Below are 14631 nucleotides of genomic sequence, written 5' to 3'. Positions count from 1 at the left end.
TCACTTTACATCTCACTCCCTGCGGGCCTCTGTCTTAAACATAGCGTGCACACACACACACACACACACACATGCTCACACAGCCCTTGGTGTATGAACCCGTCTGACAGAGATGAGCTGCGACAGGTGTCCATCATAATCGTTCCTTCCTGATTCTCCAGCCGGGGGGACGTGGAGGGACAGAGGACTGTCGGTTTGCTGTCGTGACTTATCTCTCATGGCGCATGTTGCTGATGTCAGCTTACCGCAGTAGCTCTTGGCGCTTGTTTTGCCAAATGTTGTGGGGAACATTGTTGAAGTCTTTGGTCTCATAGGATTTGAATCTATGGCAACTTTCCTTTGCTTGTTACCCTGTAGGAAGTTACTGTATACCAAACAGCATGAGCGTTGATTTTGGATCACTCACAGTGATCAAAATGTAGCACTTTCAATCTGGAGTTGAAATTATTACAATTTCAGGGGTGGACAAAATAACAGACACATCTAATAATAATTTGGTACACGGTTTAGACCTTTGAGGGAGTTCACACATCATCAATATGTAATAGAAACAGTCTGTTATGGTTTTAAATGCTGCAACATTTTCATTTTTATAAGTTGCAACAACTGTCAACTCTCATCTGTGATTAATGTTAATATTAGAGGTCTCTTTTTCAAAAATGGTCATTTTTGGAGGGTTATACCTGATCTAATGATTGCAGTATTTGGTGTAATCAATTTTAAAAACTCTAAAAGCACAGATAGTTTTTTCTTTCAAACTGGAAAAGAAAAATTATAACCTCCCAGTTAAATTGGTGGAGAGAGGCGGTGCAGCAGCTCAAGGTAAAAGCTTTAATGTTTGTACTTCGTGGTTCCTTTTACCAATTCAAGACCTTACAGCCATCTTTTCTGGATTATTCTAAAACTGGGATTTGAATCCATCTCTACAGTATGATCCTCGAATATTGACATTCAAACGGTCAGTTTTGCATTTGTAGGTATTTCACACTTTTTATTGTTGGACTGAAGCAGACTTTTCTCTTTTATATTCTGTGTGTATATTAGTTAAAAGTCTATGTTCAATATTGAATATTTAAACTAAAAACCAATGAATAGATTTATAAAAAAAAATGTAAGTCAAATTTCATTGTCCTCTTTAAAGGATTTTTTTTCTTGTGGGCACACACAGCTTGACCAGCCTGGCAGACACCAGTGAACCGACAAGAATGTGCACAATCAACAAATAACTCCATGTGACTTTCTGGTCAGAGCTTTGGCTTCTTCAATCTCGTGAACAAGTTGACATCTTTATGAACAAAGAAAGTCTGTGTTTTTTTATTTCAACTTCACTCAACTTCACTGCTCAATACCTGTTCAACAGAAAGACAAAATACAGACATAATGTACTGCACAGTCTCTCTACATCCTGTTGGGACTTTCAGTCTGGTTTGTTTTAGTGATGTGCTTTGGGAAATCCTTTATTAGTTTTTGGTTTGGCACAGAATTGAAAGCTGACATTACACTGGATGCCTTAACTTCCCTGCTGTCTTTTCTTTTGTATTCTGTCTTTGTCACTCATTCTCGTCTCAGACTCCAGGAGGGAGACGTATGAACACCAGGGAAAGATTTTCTGTCTGTCTGTGATATTAAATATGCACATCTTCTCCCACTCAACAAAGCTACTCTCACTCTCTCTCTCTCTCTCTCGCATTTTCTCAATCTCGCTCTCTTTTTTAAGTTGTCAAGCACACACACACACAAACACACACTCACACACCTCTGGGCCCTAATCACTGCGAGCAACAAATTGTTGTGAACGCTTCACCTAGATCCGCTTGTCACTGTGTGCCAAAAACGAAAAGACGGAAAAAAAAAAGATTTGTGCGCTGTGGTATTTTTAATAAATCTCTTGGGATTTTGTCAAAAAAAAGAAAGACCGAATGAGTGTTGTCACGCCTCAGCACACATGCGGAGTCTGAGTGATAGATAGAACAGAGGCAGGCAGTGGTAAATTGACTTGTGTGTATGTCTGTCTGTGTGAGTGAGCGAGACAGAATGAGAGGCAGAGTTACAGAGTTGCATCACTGAGATTTTCACTGAATTTTCAGCTTGTTTGAGGTTAGGTTTGGAGAACAGTTTAGTGTTATTCCATGAACTGATGCAACAAGCGGGAGGTGACGCTGCGCAGTAACCCCTCATACGCTGCTCCATCTGTTATTATCCACTTTGTAACACCAGAAGGGAATTAATCATTGTATTGCACATATCCCTAATTTTCTTTTTCTTCTGAGAGAGAACAATAACAGTGGGCGAGACTATCTGACATCCTTTACGTCAGACTGAATTTATTTGACAAATCACAAGAAAAAAGAGGCAAAATCAGGGTTGGAACTGCTGCTGAGGACACTGAGGTCATATCTGTTGTTTTGGGGAATTTAACAGGTTTTAGAGACTTGATGAAGAGCATATAAGCTCCAAAAGAGTGTATAAGCTCCAAAAACAGTGGATCCTACAGTTCCCATAATGCAACTGGATAGTATCTTTGATTAGACCCTCATACAACTGTTTGAGTAGTAATCTGCGTGACGAGTAGACTGAACTTCACACGATTTGGTATTTATACACCAGAATTAAATCCTTTCAGTGTGGAGAAGGCTTTTAATCAGCATTTACATCAGCATATAAGGAGATAAAACTGACAATTAGATGAATTTGGATTAATCATCTCAGTATTTCATAAATCCTGGCAATGGCCCTGAGCAAATGTCTGTTTCAAGAACTTGGGGTGTAGAGAATTAACTGATGACATTATATCACTGCGCCTAGCAGATAGAAGAGGAAGAGTATCCTAACAGCTGGTGCTTTTAGAGCACAACCTCAGGCCATGCATTCTGCTTTATATATAGACAGGAGCATACGCAATCCTTCAGTCTGCGTTCCTGTCCAGCAGCACTGTGAGAATATAAATGGAATGCGGACCCTCAAAGGAGACATACAGTACCTTTTGTGGGGTGTATACTTAGCATGGTATGTCATGAGAAACACGGGGAGAAGGGGAGACAGGCAGATAGACAGCAGGGTCGGTCCCATTAAAATGTGCAGAGGGGGAGATTTTAGCATCAAACTGACAGTTACAGGCCGAGTTCATGGCTAATTTTGAGAATATGCATTAGTGAACTACCAAGGGATATGAAGCCAAACTGTATTCAAATTCCACAGCTCATTAGAGTACACGCCATCCCACTCTGCTTTATTTCACATTCTGTCAAATCTAAAGGGAGAGGAAAAAGCACCGGCACACAGTTTCCTGTTAGAATAACAACCCTTCATTCAAATTCAGGTCCCTCAAATATCACAAGCCACTTCTGTGGTCCCCTGAAACATTTTAGTGTTTCACATTCAAATCTCAGTGCATTTGCATTCAAAATGATCAACTTACTGAACGTGGATGCAGATCATTCTGGTCAAAGGATTTTCTGTCGGCATGAAAGGATCTGATAAGTGCAAAATATAAGTAATGGTCTCTGTATATCACAAACACTCCCCTATATGAATCAAAACTGGAAGTTTTAACAGTATTTTACAATATTAGTCATAAACAGATAACTGCCATAACATACCATCTTATTTTTGTACAGACACTAGAAATGATCAGTGGATTAATTGATCAGTCAGAAAATAAATCTGCAACTATTTTGATAATTGATTAATCGTTTGAGTCATGTATCAAGCAAAAATACCAAATATTCTCTGGTTACAGCATCTCAAAAGTGAAGATTTGATGCTTTTCTCTGTCATATAAAACAATATTGAAATTCTATTTTATTTTATAGACAAACTGATTAAACAATGCAATAATCAGAAGATGAATTGATAATAAAAAATAATCTTGACACATTAGCAAAAACATGGTGTTTCTGGTGTGTGATGTGGGGAATTTCCACATAATGTCTCTTTTAAAGATGTAGCTATGAAGGCTTAACACCACGTCTTCAGGTCTACTCACCCAGAACATTTATTGATGATTAATTACCATCCAGTATGTGGGGTTTCTCTTTTTGTTGTTGAGTTGTTTGTTCTCTTTTCATGTAAATGTGCTTACAACAATTTGCATCTAATGAGACGGATTTATTATATCACTAGATTTAGAAGACCTGACATTTAGCTGAAATCTTGGAAGTTTTGTAATGAAACAGCAAAAAAAATTGCTGTGTACATAATTGATGATTGGGCACGACCTGAAATTAACACGTGGGTTGAATGAGGTTCATATATGGACATTGTATCTGTTAAAGATGTAGCCATTATTTATTCAACAGATGGTTTTAGTAGTCAGACAACATTACCTGGAATATTTAAAACAGGTCTGGGTAGTTTGGCATTTTTTTATATCGTGCATCATGACGCACAACATGTTACAGCTCTGAAGGGACTCAAAGACAGTAACAGCACAACAATCTATCTATCTATCTATCTATCTATCTATCTATCTACTGTATCTGTAACATGATATAAATACATTTTTTGGTGTGTGTGTGTGCGCGCGCAGGTGAGGTGAGGCCCCTTTAGTGACTTTCACTGTCAAGAAGCAGTTTTACAGTGGTTTTAGTGGAAGAAATACATAATTGAAATTTAAATCCTACATTTAATAATAGGCTAAATACTGCTTTATAGTATTTATAGTGTAGGATTAACACACTGGGTCCAGTCATACTGTGTTGAATGAGTCGTACATGGTCTGAATAGATGCTGTCATACCTGTCTCAGGCCCGTATAAACATAACCTACTTTATAACTCTTCAACAGTATATTTGACCTACATTTCCCTGCCAGCTTCTGAGGACAGAAGACTGATGCAACTGGGCGTGACGTACTACAAAACCCCGCCCAGATACAGTGATCTGGTGTGTTATTGGTCAGAAGCTCAGAGTGTCTCTGTCGTGATTGGTCAGTGATGTTGTCTGTTATGGTTGTGGCGTAAATGGGGCGGGTTTGACTAAAAAAAGGGAAGCCACGTTGACACTAAAAGTGGTGATTTCTGTGTTTTTTTCCGACGCCGGGAAATAACGGTCACATCGTCAACTTTCATCTGTGAGTCGAGGAGACTCAGCTGGAACATCTAGGAAAAGGTAATTATCTCTAGTTGATATAAATGTGTCGTATTTCTCATTCATTTCTAGCTAACAGAGCAGCTAGCCGAGGACTGGCGGTCATCAGCTAGCACGGAAATGCTATTATCATCCCCATCAGCACCAACTGGAGCGCTAATATAACAATAGATAAACTAACAGCTAGTTAGCAGACATTATACCGGCGACTTTAACGCTGAAACAGAGTTTAATCGTGATAATCCAGTAGATATCCCCCTCAGCTGCAAACCAAACCATTATGACTTGAAGATGTGAGCAGATGACACTTAATGAAGTTGATTATTGAACTTGAGACTGAATCTGTGGGCTCAGAAGTTTGTTGTTGTTGTTGTTGCATGCTAATCAATTTAATTTTAATTTAGAGCTAGGTGGGCAAACTTTTTTGGTTGTGGGCCACATACAGTAAAACATCAGGAGTCAGGAGCCAAACAATATCAAATATACTGCAGTTTTCAACCAGTTACACTGCAAGAAAAAATGTGTTTAGACCAGAAAAGCCCTGTGTCATCGAAAATTAACAGCTTAACTGTTGACATTACAGTAGTTTATTGATAGTAGTACAGCGTTTCTGTATCTTAACTTTAATTTAAATGAATACAATAAAACTCTTTTAAAACTCACATTCAAAAAGCAGTACAAAGCAAAAACCTGGATGCAAAGTAAAAAGAAAGTAGAAAAGATCAAGAAAGGGACAAGGCCAGCCTCCAACATTCCTCCACAGCTCTCAGTGAACACAGCTCATGGCTCCAGTGTCCACCTTAATGATTATGATGCAATCTGTAGATAGGCTATTAAAGTTAAAACAGTCAGAACATGCAGAAATGGTCAATTATTGGTTTCTATGCCAAGAGTTAAAAACAGAGATAATCTCAATTTCATAATATCAAATTTGACTGATTAAATTTATTAGGAAATTTTGGTTGTTGGAACGTACAATTCCAATTCCATACAATTTTAACTCCTCGATGATGGGAGCAGCAGTTCAGTCATTGGGAGCAGTGACGTTGCGCCTTGGACTGAACAGCTGGTACGTTAGGAGCAAGTCTTGTTGTCGAGATGTGAAGAACGTTCTCCTACTCCGGTAGGAGGAGAAGCTGATGTTAACTCTTTGGAGAACGGTCACATTGACTCTCAATAACCTCCAGTTGCATACTCTCGTCGACTTCTGCTATGTCAATCGACAAGGGGTTTGTGAAGAGCTTGATGTCTTTCTCAATGGCAGCAAAGTCTTGGAAGAGCTGATTGAATTCTGTCAGAAGAGATGTGATCACCAACACATTTCACTTTTTGGTATTTGGGAAAAGCGGCCCCTTAAGTTCCAACAGTGTGGGAAAGTGCGCCACACTGATGCTGCATAGTTGTGTCTCAAAGAGACGGAGCTTCAAACAGAACTCTTTCAACTGTATGAACAGTTGAGGCATGAGCTGATCTTTGGCTTGCAGGCTCTTGTTCAGTGTGTTTAGTTGGCTCATCAGATCAGCTATAAAAAAAAAACAAGTCTGCCAACCATAGAGGGTCACTCAGTTCATGAAGAGGTTGGTCTTTCTGTTTCAAAAGCTGTGAGAATTTCACATCTCAAGGAATAAAACAGCTGCAGCACAGATGAGTTGTAGGTTATGTCTCTGTATTCAGCATCGACTTCAGTTAGGAGAGCCTGGACTTCTCTGAGATTGAGTGCTTGTGCTCAAATTAGGTTGATAATTTTCACCACAGTGTTCATCACATTTCCGAGCTGGACTGCCATTGGCACAGAATGCCTCTTGGTGGATAATACAGTGCATTTTAACAGCCTCACCTTCACTGTTGTGAACCTTCCTGCACACCATAGAAGCATTCCCATCTGGAGCCCCATCCATTGTGACTCCACACAGCTTGTCCCAGGGCAGTTTCATGTCATCGATCACCTTGGATACTGCATCAAATATCTCCTTACCCATCATGGTGCCCTTCACACTCCTAAGATCAAGTTGCTCCTCGGTGATGCAAAAGTTGATGTCAACTCCCTCAAAAAAATGAACTACTGGGCTGTGTCCGTAGCATCTGTGCTCTTGTCACATGCAATTGAGTAAAAATCAAATGCACTCATTTTGCCTGACACTTGCTGTTTTACGTTAGCCGACAGATCTTCGATTCGTCGGGCAACTGTTTTTCTGGACATACTGACGTTGAATTCTTGAGTTTTCTCTGGGCACATTATCCAGGCAACTTCTCTCTTTAATAAAGTCACCATTCAAGAAGGGTTTTCTGTGCCAGACGATGAGCTGAGCTACCTCGTGGCTAGCCTTTCTGGCATTTTCCTGTATTTTGTTGGCACAAAAATCTGCTGCTGTTGAGCTAACAGGCTTGTTCCCACAGTGACTGAAATTTTTGGCACTCCTTTGCTATTTTCCGTCCTTTCGGTTCCGCCCTGTTTAATCAACTGAGGTAAATGTAAAATTTTTTTTTTACTGAGGTAAACGTTTTCATTGTTAAGTGATCATTGCAACAGTCGGTCTAGTAGTTGTTCAAAATGGCAGCGACATCTGGTGTTGAAACTAAGAAGTGCAATGTACATACAGTGCAGTTTATTGTAAGAGTGTTCTAATGGGCCATATATCATTTTATTTTTAAAATTCACGCTGGGCCACTTAAAAACGGGCAGCAGGCCACAGCTGGCCTGGGAGCTGTAGTTTGGCCAACCCTTATTTAGAGCATGTGCCCATATCCTAGTAAAATCACCCATGGGTGCCGTTTCCTGAGGAGGTGTTTCATCATCATTCACTGGTTATGGACCAGCTCCAGGATTTTTCTCTAGATTACATCATCCCCAAAGCCCATCTCTGTGCTTCTCAATTTAAAACTGGCTCCACAATTAGTCAAACATTAAATGTAAAATGCAGATATTTTAGGGTTTGGTTTTTGGGGTGTTTGTCCATCTGTTTGCTCCACCAACAAATGAAAATCTGCAACAGCTTTATGATAATTTTTTTACAGGGCAGAGAAGCCACATCATCTGACAGGATGAGTGTTGGATTCATTGGAGCGGGCCAGCTGGCTCACGCGCTGGTGAAGGGTTTCACGGCTGCAGGTGAGGCCAGTTTCTTGAATCTAAATTGACAGATGTCAAATCATACATGCAGTATATAAATGCAGATAAAACACAGTCACAGCTTCACATACATGCATTTTCTAACTGCAGAGATGCCCGAGACTCATTATTTCTGTATATATATATTTGCACAGCTATTTGCACAATACACAAGTCATGTATATGGCCTGTATTTCTTACTTTGATGAATTTATTCATGTCAAATAGTTCTTTATCTGTTTCCTAGCTCTTCAGACTGTTTCTCATACTGTTGTAACGTGAATTTCCCCTCTGGTGGTCAATAAAGTCTTATCTTATCTTACACATTCCCCAACATCTATCTCGTGTACCTCACTCTTCCACTTCCACTTCTTCTCCTTCTTCAGGTGTGATTGCTACACAGAGGATTACGGCCAGCTCCCCAGACACAGACCTGCCCACTGTGTCGGGTCTGAGGGTGAGAAGACAAGTTTCTGCATGGTTGTGCAGTGTCAGAAAATAGGAAGTGGTGGGAAGATGTGTGTGTGTGTGTGTGTGTGTGTGTGTGCATGCGTGCGAGCGTGGGCTTTTCTGACAGGTTATAATCTGCTGCTATAATAACACCTGTTTGCCTGTTTCTTCCATACTTCTTAACAATCTTTCTCTCTTCACCATCACCAATATCCTTTTCCTCTTTTTCTGTAGAAAATGGGGGTGAACCTGACAACGAGCAACAAAGAGACAGTCAGTAAGAGTGATGTGCTCTTTCTGGCCGTGAAGCCCCACATCATCCCCTTCGTTCTGGATGAGATCGGGCCAGACATCGAGGACCGCCATCTCATAGTCTCCTGTGCTGCAGGTGTCACCATCAGCTCCATAGAGAAGGTCCACTTCCTTCATTATCTCTCCTGCTCCGTTGTCCAGTTATTAGTCTCACAGGCGCTAGATGACCACGTCTGTTCTGTTTCTCTTCCACTGTGGCAACATTCCTGGCATTTGTTTTAGCCCTCTTGTGTTTTTACATAATTATTTTAGTTAAAGCCTGCGCTAGTCAAGATCTCTATGACAACACAGCGGTGGTGCTTGTGGGAAATGCAGTCTTTATTCTGGGAAAACTCTGCTTTTGTCCACAAGGGCAGCTAAAATCAACACATAATGAAAGTTCCTTGTAATAACTTTAATCAGCCACACTAGTCTTTCCCATCTTCTCCTCAGGTCTTTTTTTTCTCTCATCCTCTCTACTGCAAATGAAGTTAAATCGAGTGGTTTTGGCAGGCTTCCAAACATATAAAAGAAAATTGTTGTACATGCTGTCTCCTCTACACACCTAATCTATATTCCCATTCATGTTGTTTCACAGAAGCTGCTTCAGTACCGTACAACTCCTAAAGTGATGAGGTGTATGACTAATACTCCAGTGGTGGTGAAAGAGGGAGCTACAGTGTATGCTACTGGGACTCATGCAGAGGTAAACAAGGAACAGTTGAACAGCAGGGATGTGGAGACAAGAGTCAAGTGGTTTATGAGCAAATTAAAACAGGAAGTTTATGTTTTCAGGATGTCAGTGACATTTTTATTGTGTTTACTATATGTGTTTAATCTCAGATAAACGTACCATAAAGCTGCACAGGAAGGTATGAATTGAACACACACTTTGTAACCTTGTTTATCAGCATCTTGTCTTCCTTCTTTCAGGTAGAGGACGGCAAGTTACTGGAGCAGCTGATGGCCAGTGTAGGTTTCTGCACTGAGGTGGAGGAGGACCTCATTGACGCTGTCACTGGGCTCAGTGGCAGTGGGCCCGCTTATGTGAGTGATTAAAAAGCTGTGTGGATGTGAGGTGTGATGGATTCACCCAGAATCAGAGTAAAAAAAAAAAGGTGACAATTACAACTTTTTGTTTACAGTCAAAGCATTCGCACACTTCTGTACCACATACCAAGTGAAGATGTCTTGTTTCACTAACTGAAAATCCAAAGTATTGGATTAATTATAATAATTAATAGATAAACTTCATAAATCATATTTTCATGCCTGTATTTCCAGGTTTCAGTGTCGGTGGGTTTTTATTGACTGTCTGCAAAAAGGTTTTAGACAGGCATTTTTAAAAATATAGGCTTGAAAATGCAAACATTCGCAGTGAGACAACACTGAATTCAGTGGATGCCTGTGTTGACGAGCCGAATTATTGTTCTGTCATATACTCTGCAGACTGGAGGGTATAAAATAAAACAGAAACAAGACTTACCACTAATCTAAATCTGTACATTTGGTAAAGATCAGCTTGTTGCCTTAAGAGAAAAACTGACCACTCTGTGTATCTATGTTTGTATTTGTATATGTTAAAACAGGCGTTCACAGCGCTGGATGCTCTAGCAGACGGAGGAGTGAAGATGGGTCTGCCCAGGAGACTGGCTGTCAGACTTGGAGCTCAGGCCTTATTGGTCAGTCATGTTAAGCCTAGTGTGTGTGTGTGTGTGTGTGTGTGTGTGTGTGTGTGTGTGTGTGTGTGTGTTTTGCATCGTTTATTCTCAACATTTAATTCTACTTGATCCACTGGTGGTCTGTGTATTAGAAGGCAGAGAACATGTTAGGACTGAGTTGCTGCTTACATTGCACAGCATTTCTACTGTCTTCGAACTGCTGACTTTAATTTAATAAAATGATGAATCTCCAGAAAAATAAACACCTGCGGGGCATTCTGACTCTCCACAAATCAAATAAATAAAAATATAAATACATTTTCATCCTTTAGCTGTTCACTGCAGGGTCTGAAAGGTAACCCCCCCACCCTCCCCCCAAAACAGAAATTTCAATTTGTCAAAATAGATTACTGGAAATAATTCAGTTCAAACTGTTTTTGTAATTGTGGCAGCTGCTTCAGGCTCTGTCTTCTTCTCAGTACACAGTGAGTTCAGCTCCTGTCTGCATTTTTATGAGCAATGTTCTGTGTTTTGCCTTTTTTTTTTTTTTCTGCAAGAGACTTTTCAGATGTTGTTATTTGTTGGAGAAAGTAAATATACTTGGTCTGAGTGTCTCTTCCTGTTTGCACATTTGTCTGTGGGGAACATTCACAAAAGACACTATACTTGCTTAGTCATAGCTCAGCCTGTTGTAAGCCAACATGCTAACTGAGACAGTAAAGTCTTAGGAGACGGACAGTAAAATCAGATTAGGAGGAACATTTAGGAGTATCATTGTATGTGATTCTACATTACAACGCATATGTGTTCCCTTCACATAATAACGGTCCTAGGATGAACATAAATCGGAGTGAATATGATGCATAACAATATGAAATGTTAACTAACTTCTTTTATTTCTTTCTCACCTTCTTGTTTCTCCTCAGGGAGCAGCTAGGATGCTGCTGGACTCGGAGCAGCACCCCGGCCAGCTGAAGGACAACGTATGCTCACCAGGTGGCGCCACCATCCACGCCCTGCACGTCCTGGAGAGCGGTGGCTTCCGCAGCCTCCTGATCAACGCAGTGGAGGCTTCATGCATCAGGACACGGTAAGATGGTCGCATCAAATCAAATCACACATCCAACGGTTAAGCTGTACTTACCCGTTTCTTGCCTACCTCAGTTTTTGGTGATCAGAATTCACATGAATCCAGCTGTTTGTGTTGTGAAAGTGTCGTGAATTTGAGTAGCACTGCAAATAAGGATTATTTACATTATTTGTTTAGTTGTCTGTCACGACATGTCCATCACAAATTCCCAAAGCCCAAATGCGTGTCTGGTCAATGGCTCAAGGTTATTCAACTGACAATAATATAAAAGGCAGAGAAAAGCAGCAGGTCGTCACATTTATATAGTTATACTGTACGCCTGACGCTAGGCTTTCCCTTCTTCTTCCAGGGAGCTGCAGTATCTGGCTGACCAGGAGCGCATCTCTCCAGCAGCCATCAAGAAAACTACGCTGGACCAGGTGCTCCAGCAGCCCGGAGTCACAGTCAGCGGAGTGGCTAACGGGAACGGCAAATCAGGGCTCAGCCTGTTCAACAATCGTAGCCCTGGCATCAAGAAGAAGAACTGAGTGCACAGAGAGGCAGGCGCACACACAAACACATTACAGGCTCAAGTGTACCAACGTGTACCAACGTGTACACACACGAACGTACAAACATACATCTCTAAAAGCTGTTCAGCCATTCCTGTTGACAAACTGACTCAGGATGGCTCTGAAGTCACATCTGTATTACTTTGCCAAAATTATTTATTCATACTTGAATCAAATGCGGACAATGGACCCGGTGCACCACAGTGCACACAAGCGTTGCTCACAGTTATAGCCTTATGTTGTGATGCAGGATTACTGTCTACACATGAACACATTCAGATACACACTGAAGAGCAAAAGTGCATTTACAATCTGTTTTCTGCCTGTGTTTGGGCTCTAGACTATCTAGAGCTGTTAAACAGTAATGACCCAGTGGGCCATCATAGGATCCTGGTACACACCAGACAGCAGATGGCTGCTGGGATACCATCAAGCTGTTAATGTACGTCTTCAATGTCCTGTGTGTTTTTTTTTTTTTTTTTTTTTTTTTTTTTTTTTTTTTTTTTAAAACAATGAAGATACAATGTAAGACATCATGTTCCTTCTTCTGCTTTTCCAAATAATTTTAAAGACTGAACAAAAAGAAGTAATAGCTTTATTTTATGTAGTTTTGTTTGTGGCATATAAACATTATGATCTTTCTGGATAAATCTCTGCATTGATTACAGGTGGGTTTATAGCACATTAAGAACATGGTGCCTTCGACTCTGACCCAGAACTTTATTTTTCTCACATAACAAGGTCATTCCAAGCTTTAATGCACCTCTGATATCAGAATTATCCTCATATCAATAATATGTTTGTTGCTGTTAAATTTAATTTTAACAATGATTGCAAGTCTTAAACCCCAAATCTTGAACCGTTATTTTGAACCTTCTGGTGTTTTAAACCACAAAGGCACTTCTCACCTTTCCTCTCGTGAGGGAAAGTGATATTGTTGCCTTAAAGTGCTCCAAGAAAACTGAACTCATTCACACTTGTCAAAGAACATATTCATGAGTACGATGTAAAAGAATTACATCAGCCATTAGTCCGTCCTAATTGTGTGTTTTGTATTGTTAGAATTATTTTTATCCCCATAATGTTATGTATTATTTTGTTTGGTCTATCAATTACTAAGATGGTTTACCGGTCAAAAAGTCAATATTAAAGAAGCAGAAACAAATAGTTTTGTTCCAAAGCAGTTTGAGACTCTTTTTGGCTCTACGTGATTGCTTTTCAAAAATGAAACTCTTTCCATTATTTCAGCTCCTTTTTATTTCCTTTACTCCCTATTTTTGGACTCAGACTAAAGCGGAGCAGACTCTTGTGTCTCTCAGTGAAGAATTGAGATACACCCTAGCCTGCAGATGGCGCTCTATGATCAAATGACCCATTTGCACATGCTTATAAAGATCAAAACACCCTCTTCACATACCTGCCAGTTGAGAGCAACTTAAAAATGACTGTAGACTAACATCAAATACAACTACACCACCTGTAGTGTAGCTGTAGCGTTATTGTTGCTCACTCGTCATGTGTCACCGCCTCTTAAGTCTCACAGATCTCTGAAAATCAAACGGTACGTACCATAAGAAATAAAAGGTAAATGTATTTTTTCCCTCTTTGGCCTTGAGGTGCTTTGTGATTGGTTATTGTAAGACGACACTCAGTCCAATTTTAGAAGCTTTCTGTCAGCAGGACATATGACCAGTGAGTGGATCTCTCTCCAGATCCAGCCCTCTCCTCCAGTTTTTCCCCTTGTCACCTAGAGGTGTGCATGTAATTATTACCTCATGAGTTCAGAAACACAGCGAGGCTGAGTGCGTAAAAACTAAATATTAATGAGTTTTGAATTAGTGTGATAGTCGGGGGCAGAAGTACAGTAACATTTGGGTACGTTAGGAGATTGCAGTTAGCTACGGGAAATTGTCAGTTCAACTTGAAGGCTGGGAAGTACTTTTTAGATATTTGGGCCCCATTTCTTCGCTCCAGGCTGTTACATTTTGGATTAACAGATGCCACTTTGTGTTGGAATGAGATAGGCCTGCGGGTCTATTCAGGCAATACACAGGTGCATAATGGCAAAGTAAAAATGATGGAAGAAAAGTGACGGTTTGTGAAGAGCCATGTCCTCATTATAATTGAACAATTTATAGCTGTTGTAGGATTAGTTTATTTTCCTTAAACTAATACACACACACACACACACTAGTGTCCCTTGATTAAATTGCGGCCCACATGCTCTTAGTGCACTCAGGATGTTTATTTGTGCGTGCAATGGTTTTTCCTCCGCCGCTGAAGTGTCTTGGTAATCCCTCTTTTATTCCGAAAGGTTATTCTCCGCTTGCTCCTGGCGCTGTCCGTTAAGATTAGCCATTCCTGGAGAGACTTCCATTTGCCTCTCATTATT

General features: G+C 40.4%; 1 protein-coding gene across 1 annotated transcript; it reads left to right on the top strand.

Moving 5' to 3' along the window:
- Nucleotides 1-4947: 4947 nt before the first annotated feature.
- pycr1b (pyrroline-5-carboxylate reductase 1b) lies at nucleotides 4948-12726 on the top strand. The gene is made up of 9 exons (XM_044346468.1): nucleotides 4948-5108; nucleotides 8103-8196; nucleotides 8583-8653; nucleotides 8881-9060; nucleotides 9536-9643; nucleotides 9871-9984; nucleotides 10527-10619; nucleotides 11525-11688; nucleotides 12038-12726. Exons 2-9 carry the CDS (start codon nucleotides 8130-8132, stop codon nucleotides 12213-12215), a joined length of 975 nt encoding a protein of 324 aa, XP_044202403.1. The 5' UTR covers nucleotides 4948-5108; nucleotides 8103-8129; the 3' UTR covers nucleotides 12216-12726.
- The last annotated feature ends 1905 nt before the right edge of the window (nucleotides 12727-14631 follow it).

The sequence above is a fragment of the Thunnus albacares genome, chromosome 3 (assembly GCF_914725855.1).
Source record: "Thunnus albacares chromosome 3, fThuAlb1.1, whole genome shotgun sequence".
Classification (NCBI taxonomy): domain Eukaryota; kingdom Metazoa; phylum Chordata; class Actinopteri; order Scombriformes; family Scombridae; genus Thunnus; species Thunnus albacares.
The sequence above is the reverse complement of the archived record's forward strand: the minus strand, read 5'-3'. Positions and strand labels throughout refer to the sequence as shown.

Coding starts and splice junctions, on each gene's coding strand:
- pycr1b (XM_044346468.1), top strand. CDS start 8,130: ATGAGTGTTGGATTCATTGGAGCGGGCCAGCTGGCTCACGCGCTGGTG. Junction 9,061..9,535: donor CCATCAGCTCCATAGAGAAG/GTCCACTTCCTT, acceptor GTTGTTTCACAG/AAGCTGCTTCAGTACCGTAC. Junction 9,644..9,870: donor CTACTGGGACTCATGCAGAG/GTAAACAAGGAA, acceptor TCCTTCTTTCAG/GTAGAGGACGGCAAGTTACT.